This window comes from Ctenocephalides felis, unplaced genomic scaffold (genome assembly GCF_003426905.1).
Source record: "Ctenocephalides felis isolate EL2017-DRISC unplaced genomic scaffold, ASM342690v1 CF-g0.4_SCAFFOLD_03571, whole genome shotgun sequence".
Lineage (NCBI taxonomy): Eukaryota > Metazoa > Arthropoda > Insecta > Siphonaptera > Pulicidae > Ctenocephalides > Ctenocephalides felis.
Genome location: NW_020539725.1, coordinates 11,022,441 through 11,032,688, shown reverse-complemented (window position 1 = coordinate 11,032,688; position 10,248 = coordinate 11,022,441). Strand labels below are relative to the sequence as shown.

The window sequence follows — 10,248 nt, the reverse complement described above, 5'->3', positions numbered from 1 at the left end:
ACAGTAATAGGTTTCCAAATACAATTTAAACTGTAGTAAATCATGTACGAACTACGAACAAATAAAGATAGAATATACATTATTATTAAAATTGCACAAAGATTTTGAATACATTCACTTTTTAATATTACATGCAGTTTTTAATATTATTTTACAACAATAGCGATAATTTCGGTTTGTCCCATTATTGCAAACTTTGACGCATTTTTATAATTAAACTATTTTCTACATACCGATAATATTTTAATAGATTAAGACAATGAACTTCATCATCTCACAGTGTCCTATAAAAATCGTCAAAACTAAAATTATGATTAATTACTAAGAAACAGCACGGCAAATTTTTACCAATCAGCACGATTTGCAAAAAATATCTTCCGAGCGATTTTAAATTCTAAATATCGGTTCCAAATTTTTTGCGAAAGCCTGGACTACAAAGTTGCACTTCTGATAATTATAAAGAAACTGCTCGGCCGATAGTCTCGCAAAACCAATCAACGCGAATTTCATAAAAACACACTATTTCCAATTTTGTTGTCCAACTTGCAGAGACGAAAAAGAGAAAACACTGACTCCTCGGACAGAAATTAGAGACCAATTTGGATATACATAATACAACTATGGGGATCAGTTTCTAAATCAAACATGATACATTTTGAAAGATGCCATTTTTTATTCAATTTTATTCTGCAATCTGTAATTATTATTACATTAACCAGAAAATGCTGACAAGCATATCGTAAAATAAAGATGAATACAAATTAGTACATACCGCCAGTAGCGTATCTACTAGAACTAATTAAAATATAATAATAATATAAAAAACACTAAAAACAAAAGGGAGAAAAAAACAATAAATTATACTATATTAGGTCTACGAGTATTTTTCTGTTAAGCCTATTAGGCTGGCCTTCCAGGTATATTTGACTTGCTAGTAGGTTAGAATGGACGTCTATCCACTTTTATTCTATCCGTTGGCAGCCATTGTAACTTATTCTAGAAGTTTAGGTATGCCAAAATTAAGTACTTAAAGAAATTTTGAATGCTCTAAATTATGTACCGAATTGGATAATACATAAAGTCTCCAACGTGAACACAATAAACGATAAAATACAAACGCACTCACAATCAGACAATTACAAACCCACTTGCCAGACAGCTGCATTAAAATATGTAAATTTTCAAAATCTCTGACAATGGTCAGAAGATTTTGTATTATTAAAAATTTTTCTAAAGTAAAATTACTATATATTAAAAAAATTGTCAAACAATTTTGAATGACTTGAAACATCGACACACAATCACAATAAAAAACACAAAAACTAGCATAGCAGGATTTCTGACAAAAACAGAAACTTTCTCTTCGGGAAATTAATAAAATTAACACAATATGCAGCAATAATATTTTAGTAATAAGCAGCAATATAATTTTAGTAAAAAATACTCACAAAATTCTTATCCCCATATTTAACCCTTTTCACTCGGCGGCATCCGAGAAAAAAGGGAAATAGAAGAATTATAACTTATGGTATAAGGATATGGTATAACACTACTCTACGTAACAAAAGTTTTAAAATTGTTGAATTTATATAAATATACAACTTAATTTAAGAAGAACACTAATTTTTCACAGGAGAATATGTGTGAGATCTGTAGAGTAACTGAATATATGAAGAGCCAAAAACTTGCTACGCACATTTTGCCTTCCGTTATAATTTTATATGAAAAAGTGAATTTCAGAATAATCTTGTAGTTTCAACACCATCTTGTAATTAATTTATAAGAATTAATTTACACCCTCGTATTAAGAAATACTATAATGATATGGTAACTTTTAGAATAAATTAATTCACTATAATTAAATAGGTTGACTCTGTAAAATCCCAAAATATTTTTATCGATAGCCTGATTACATATTCTGATATAATAACATATTTGTATATCAATTTTTTCCCAAGGAAAAATATTAAAGTTTTCTAAGAAGGGTAGTTATTTAATAGATGGTTTTCTATTATCTGGAGTATTAATTCATGTAATTATATTATGAGACGAAAAATGTTTCATATCGAAGCATGTGCTTAACATAATTTGTAGCTACATGCATATAGGAAATCCTAGTTACAAAATATTGTTTTGTATTATATACTATTATACTCAATATAACCAGTAATTTGCAATTATATAGAATCAAAATGTAACAGAATTATAAAGCTTTTCTTGGCAAAACAATACCTAGTATGGAGATTAGTAAAAAAGCGCAATAAATTATTTATGAAACAAAATGTTGATTGGTTATTTAAATTATCAATTTACAAGAATAATTTTTAATTTGTTTTTGCCTGTAAATCTTTTTCTTATTTATTATCAGAAATGAGAGAGACTGGGTACGGTTGTGCCACTTTTTATTTTTGATCAGCCATAATTTTGTTATTTGACCAGTTAGCTGGGAGACATGTAAATAGTGGAGTACGACATCGTACCAAAAACTTCCCATACCAAAAATGAATTTTTTTAACTAGTGGAATATTTGGCATTTGAATGTATATACATGCATCAATAGTAATGTTTGTAGTAGATGGTAATATTTTCTTTGTGAAGAAGTATTCGCAAATACGTTCTTAAAATTCTATAGTAATACGAAATACAAAAATGCCTGGCAAAACCTATGTAATATAAACTAAAAAGAAGAATGATAAAAATAAATCATATAACTACATAAAATAAATCACGTTATTAACAACGTGAATAAGTTTTTAATAAGTTATAATGTGTTTATAAGGTTTAAGTTAGATACATGCCAAAAACTCAATGCTGTTCCCAAATTTACTTTGTTTGTGTTACAATTAATTTTTTCAGAAAATATATATTTTAAAGTAAATGATGATAAAAATGTAATTATTAGTGCTAGTCCATAAGCTCTAAAATATGTTAACTGCAATATCGTTAAATAAAATAACTGCAAAAAATGTAATGGAATTTACAGAATTATTATATACATATAATAAAATTGAACTTAGTATTTCGATAATATTTATTGTAAAGCTGATTTGCACAATCTTATTTCGTTATGTAGAGAAACTTCTATTATGTTACACAGAAAAAATCAAATCAAGAAAGTTTTTAATTACAAAATGAGTCATTTTATTTGACCATCATTTCAACTAGCCTTATAACTTCCTAATTAATATTAATATAACAGAATTTATTTCAATCAAGATAAGGTAGCTGATAATCCATTTCGATCATATCGTCATCTTCTGTCTTTGAAGTTTCTATGAATTTTCTAAAATAGTTCATTATAATAAATATAATGATTATATACACCATACATAAAAATATGTATAACAAATTTTATAAAAAATATCAATCTATAAATGTCGAACACTTTTTCAAATAATAAGTATTTTTCAATTTTTTTTATATCTTGTAAAATGCATATATCAAAATAACTCAGCATAGAAGCAGTATGGAAAGCTAATTTTTTTGAAAAAAATATTTACCGAAATATCATTGAAAATATGCCAAAGTGGCCCATTCTTTTAAATTCACTTTTTAACGTAACCATAAAAGATATCGAGAAAAACTTTCTAATAATATCGGCTTAATGTATATATTATATTTTTAGCAAAAGTATATTCTTTTCAGATAGAGCAGTATAAATTGGTGGTGAATATGGTAAAAGTTTACAATGTAAAGTAATATCAGATTGCCTGGAATGCACTATTTTTTACCATTAAAGGATTTATTTGTATTTTTGAAATTGGCATTTATCAAATATGACATTTTTATCGTTTAGTATTTTTTTATTATATAACATATAAAAATACTGCCCTTACCAAAAACCTCAACCGATATAAGATAGGAGAATATTTATTGATAGTACGCTAGTTTCAAAGGGTATGGGAGTATTGCATAGCCCCACCCTGGTGTTTAAATAATTTATATGCCATTTTAAAGGTCTTTCTGAAAATATCCAATATACCAATTATTAATTTTGTAGCTCATCTTATGACCGAGATATTATTGAAAATATGCCAAAGTGGCCCCTTTTTTCAAATTTACTTTTTGGCGTGACCATAACAGGTATCGAAAAAACACTTTACTCACATTAGACCACCTCATGTAGAACAATCAGTGCCAAATGATCATTTATTATTATATACTTTTCATGCAATCGTCCAATTGCTTATGTCTAATCACCCATGCAATATTTTTTTAAACACATGTTTTCCATGCATTTGTAAAGACAAATAGAAGCATTATTAGATTTAGAAAATAAGAATTAGATAATTGAATCTAAAATTCTAAGTAAATAAAGAAAAAATTTAAAATATTTAATTTGATTTTAATTTATAAGTATGAAAAAATAGTTAAAGCCTGATGATCAATCTAAACAAAGCAATAACCCAGATCTAATGTATGCTTGATATATTCGTCAAACTATATAAATATAAGATTTATTTGAAGCGTATTGTACTTACGGCTGAAATTTCGATAATTGCCTGTAACATATTTTTTCAGCACCCAGCAAAATTAAAGATATTGCAGCTCCTATACATAATAGCATTCCTCCAAAATAGCAATCGAGGAGGCCAACGCTGACGAAGCTGGCAGTGCTGGCGGCGCATTTTGGTTTTTCAGTTTGATGGAGGGCTACTTCTCGAGACTGTATGCCACTTTCACGGATTTTGAACATACTAAATTATTAATAACTATATACTAAATTGAAGTAAATTATCATTAAGCATTATTAATTTTTGATAGAAAAGAAAAAATTATGATGAATGCAAAATCTAAAAGCGAGCAGCAACAATGTTCATTTTCTCTTAAAAATATAGGTCAAAATATGTTTTCAATTAAAAATTAGCCGATTTCGGGCACTACTCTCTATATATTCTCAAAATTTTTATATAAATCTCTTACACTATTCTTCCCTGAATCGTGTTAGAGTTTAACTCAGCTCACGGACCTGCTCTAGGACAGTACTACCCATTATTATTTATTACTCAAATTGATATTAATAGGTGCATATTAAAATTCTTTTAAAACTGCAGAAGCAAAGTTGTTCATCTAATAGAAATATTAATTTCACAATAAAATCTTTACTCACTTCACTTTAAAAATTTCTTTATACGGAGATCTTTTGCGAATAGGCATCCAAGGATCAATAATGCTTATGTAGTCTATTTCAATTAAGCCACATTTTTCATCTTCATAAAACAACTCTGACATTAATTTATATCCTGGACCGCACTCCATTTGGAAAGCAAAAAATCCCTAAAAATACCAGTAAATTACAACTAATGTACCAGATTATAAATATAAAAATAATATCATTAATAAAAATGTATGTACTATTCTGATGTTTGTAAATTAATTATTATTTAAAAGATCTTCACAAACCTTTCGAATTTTTTGAACGCCTTCAAGTAGTGTCATGAATTTGGCCTTTTTGCCTTTTGGTGCAATTTTCAGTTCATAAATTGCTTTACGTATGGGCTCTGTTGCTGTCTATATAAATAAAATGAATATTTTGTTAATCCTTTTTAAAATATAAAGGAATCTATAGTACCATACCATAAAAACTAAAGATAATCATAACAAAATTAAATATAAAAAAACGGAGACCTATTCTAGGTCTAAATTATGTGAAAATACTAAAAATTTTACAAAAGCGCAAAATTTTTGCGTTATTATAATAAATAAGTTTATGAGAAAATACCGTTTATAACAAAAAACCATGAACTCTTACAGTTTTCGTCGGCTCTATCACTTATAAAGTAACTATATTGACTAATAAAGTTAGATCAAATAATTGAGAATACAAATATTATGGTTTAAAAAGTATGATGCAAACATATTTATAAGATTCATTCATTGACTTAGTGATTTTAATTAACTTTTGGTATTTTTTTTGAATCTGGATAATAATAAACATCGTACCGTAAAATAATACCGATTATATACGGTATCAGCAGCACCTAATTCTAATGGTGAATGAAGTAAATCTTTCAACGTTCTAATGCTGTAAGTCCGCGCTTGTAGTAAAGACACTACAAAAAAATCATATTGTTGTTTACATTTATTTATATAATATGTTTTTATTATTATTCTGTTTATGTTGAATTTGGTTACCTATATTAGCGGTATATGATGTATACAAGAACATCACAGCAACAAAGAGAAATAAGGAAACAATTCTTCCGGCTGGATTTCTAGGATTTTCAGAAGGCCCTTGTTGGCAAACAGCACCAAGAGATATTAGTAATGAATCGCTTAAAGACATCAGTATACCAATTCTTCTCTAGAAATATGATAAACATAAGGTTCAGATGTTTAAATATAAAATCTCGATTAATCATACTTGGAAGTGAAATCAAGAAACAAATTGAACTGGAATGTTTTTGTTTTAAGTTTTACTTCTTTTTCAGATTTATGTTATATCAAAAATTATAAAATAGAAATATTATGAAAATAATTGAAATTATTTCATACATTTTCTTTACAAAATTCTGTTTTAACAGCAATCAGACCAGTCCTATGAACGGTGGTGATAACTTCTTCAACAACGACGTTGTATAAATAAAACAACCTAAACGGTTGTCCTATTTCTGCTCTATATGATATATAATTTGTTATCTATAATGTATAATAATTGTATTTCTAAGTCCTCCTGGAAAAAATATGTGGGCTATATATTTAAAAAATAAAATAAAATATTGCTGTCTATATTTCTAGTGAAAACCGATGTAACTGCAGCTCAACATTAGGCTGCCTAAGGTGAACCTAAAACCGCCAATTAGAAAAATTAGTCCATAGTACTAACTACTATCTCACGGGCAACTCTAAAACAATGTAATGCAAAAGTAATTGATAAAAAAAGCTACATTTATACCTCAATTTCGCATTTTCCAGTTAGAGTGAGCGCTGCCACCATAAATAAGATAAGCAAACCCAAAGCTATCCAGACTCCAGTTCCAAAGGGCAGTACGTATAAATTGCTGACGTAGCTCAGGGGAGGCGCGCGAAATACGAAACGGGTTCGGGTAGGAGTTGACATTGTTATATAATCAATTATTGGTATACGATCCGCAGTGAAGAACGCAGAAGTACCTATAATAGAAGATTTAATTTGAAAACAATTTGCAAAATCTTACAGAAGAACACATGTGCACTTTCAAGGGCTTATCAACAAATTTATTATTTGTACATAAGTTAATAGTCATACTCGTATAGTAATATTTGATAAAAAAACACTAACATTTTCATTCAAGATTTAAATTGATTAGTCATAAATTAACAAAAGTAGTAAATGAGAAATCATATCAAAATTTAATAAATTATATCAGTTTTCATTTGATTTTCCTGGTCTGTTATAATAAATATAATATACCCCTAAAAAACTCATAAGCCTTTCCAGCCCCTTCTTAAAAAGGCATTTTTAATATTAATATGTTTTACCTATATCTGCCTCTCCTCTATTCAATTCTCCAAGCATTCCATTCCATCCTCCTGCTGCCTTTGGATCTCTGTAGCCCCATGATGGTACTGTCGTATAACTCTTTGTGGCGTTCACAATATCCATTAAATGATTACACAATTTATATCCAATCTTTGTTATTGTATCAATATGGTTGTCTCTATTTTGTGATAAAGCAAAATGAGAAACAATAATATGTAAAATAATTCTATAGGCATTTTGTGATAAGACAATCCAACGCTTGGCCTATCTATATTTGATGAAATTATTATTACAATAACTCTGACACTGATGACTCGTCATTAGATGCATCAATGCCGAGAAGGAGCTCATTTGGAAACATATTGATATCTATATGTTCAGCCAATGTCATTATTGCTCGACATGCGGGCTGTCCGAGGCAGTCATCAAACCTGAAACTTCTCAGTATTACAGATAATAGGAAGAGTTCGACTATTTCGTGTACTAATTTCGTGTACTAATTACTTATAATACTGAGAAGTTGGAAGACCTAACCATTGAGCTACAGGGAGCCCAAACAATTGTTTGGTGTGTGGTACATATTAGATATTCAGACAAGATGTACAGAAAAATAAGTCATGTCAATCTACTGAGTCAATGAGTTAAGTTATGTCATCTACTTGTTTCTTTTTTCTCTTCCCGTGCGATTTGGCTCGATGAAACTTTGGCCAAGTAATGTAATGCTTTGTTTCGTCAATTTATTCATAAGCCTAGTTTGTCAGTTTCATTTCTGGGTGAAAATTTTCATCACGAGCCAGGCTCGTTAAAGCACGAGAAGGGGTTAAGGCAGTTGTTGGTTTCTAAGGGGGGCGCGTACATCTGTTTCCAGAACACTATTTTCAAAACCAACCCAACATTTTTGAAATGACAATAAGAAATAAATAAAGTATTAGTTTTTATTCATTTTTACATAATATTGCATATCTCAGTCTGATAAAGTTGAAACATTAAGGGAGCGCAACAATTTTTTTATTAGAGCAGGGGGGCGCGATGTAAACTAGTATATATTGGTATTTTGCCTTGAGGCAAGTTACATGAACTTCCCGATATGTGTAAATTATCGACTTAATCAATACAAAATAAATTAATTTATGAGTGATTAAAAATATTCCGAGTGGATTTATTACACATAATTGAGAACGAATGAACACGTTAACTCGGAGTATTTTCTAAAAGCAAATTTTCAAAAATCAATAATTTTTATAATTGAACCAGTTTCCGTAGGACTTTAATGGTTCACTTACTAATTAGTAAGTTCATTGAGATCAAGTACTCTATCGTTATACCAAGTAAATCGTCTAATTTTAATTTTAACAAACGTCAAAAAAAACTACTCATTCTCTCAAACTTTGATGAATTTTTAAAATTAAACTATTTGTCGTAAGGCCGTAATATTTCAGTAAGTTCTATAAGACCATGATATATATCTCCAAAAAAAATCCATATTTTTTTTTAATAGTTAATTACAAGAAAACGGCTCGGTAAATTTTCACCTAAAACTAGTCAGTACCATTCCCAACTGATATCCTTCGAACTGCTTTTGATTTTTTAAAATCGATTCGGTAGTATGAACTTAAATGTGAACGAAAAGTTTAACACTTTTTTCCAAATTACAAAGAAACGGCTCGTCCGATCGCTGCACAAAGCTGAGAAAAGATAATCCACATCCACATACATCGATTGGCTTTTAAATTTTTAAAATCGGTTCAGGCGTTTTTGAGCAAACGTCGATGAAAGTTCTGATTTTGATAAACGCCAAAAAACGATACTAATTTTTGCAAACTTTGACAAATTTTTAAAATTGAACCGCATGTCGTAGAGTGGTAATATTTTAGTATGATCTATAAGACTATGGTATCTATCATAAAAAAAAATCATAAAAATCGTCGAAAACAAATTTCGAGAAAACATAAAATTAGCAAATTGAATTTTTTGATGAAAACAAACTTTTCCTTCGGGAAGTTAAAGAGGTTGGAAACCATTGGGTTAAGGTCACGTGACACATTGTGAAATTTGAATAAACATATTTTAATTTACAATAAACAAGTAGACAAAGATCTATCTGAGCATAAGTCTGAGTAAAAATATCCATATTAAATAACTTACTTATAATTATCCAAATTGTTCACAGAATCATTATTGGTTATCACCAAGGACAAGGTAATTTTTGATTCTTGCAGATTGATCCTTCGCCGCGAAATAATAGAACTCTCCCTATTGTCAATAATTCCATTATTAATTGTCCAATTACCATAAGGCTCAATAATAAGTTGGTTATTTACCGATGCTTTGTAGACTGAAAATATTCAACATTAAAATATATTGTACATAAGTAGTTATTACATTGGTAATACATAACTAACTTTGGTACAGAGAAATATGTGTCGAAGTATATTCTGCCATAACAATATTGCTATCAGGTAATATATCCAAATTAATGAAATTTGCGGTTAAATCTTCATTTTGCTCATGTAAGATTAGCCATTTATATGGAAAACTGAAAAGTTTATTTTGATTTGTCTGTAACAAAATATAAACAATAAGATAAAATTAGTTATTGGTTTCGCAATTATAAATACAAAAATATACCATTTCTAAAATATTTTTTCCATCAGAGCAAGAGTAATCTAAAATGAATAATTCATTTTGCTGCAATTGAGCAGAATTCTCAAAATTATACCAGAACTGATCTCTGGATGGTGTTCGGACCATGGTGAATGGAAACATTTGATGCATTTCAATAAGAT

At 28.7% G+C, this 10,248-nt stretch overlaps 1 protein-coding gene across 1 annotated transcript; it reads right to left on the bottom strand.

The window, feature by feature from the left end:
• Nucleotides 1–2,439: 2,439 nt before the first annotated feature.
• LOC113385617 (glutamate receptor ionotropic, delta-2-like) lies at nt 2,440–10,213 on the bottom strand. Its single transcript, XM_026623464.1, has 11 exons — nt 10,091–10,213; nt 9,865–10,021; nt 9,608–9,797; nt 7,462–7,640; nt 6,896–7,113; nt 6,136–6,304; nt 5,944–6,053; nt 5,404–5,511; nt 5,111–5,277; nt 4,558–4,697; nt 2,440–2,486 (listed from the first exon to the last, which is right to left on the bottom strand). Exons 1-11 carry the CDS (start codon nt 10,211–10,213, stop codon nt 2,440–2,442), a joined length of 1,608 nt encoding a protein of 535 aa, XP_026479249.1.
• Nucleotides 10,214–10,248: the final 35 nt, after the last annotated feature.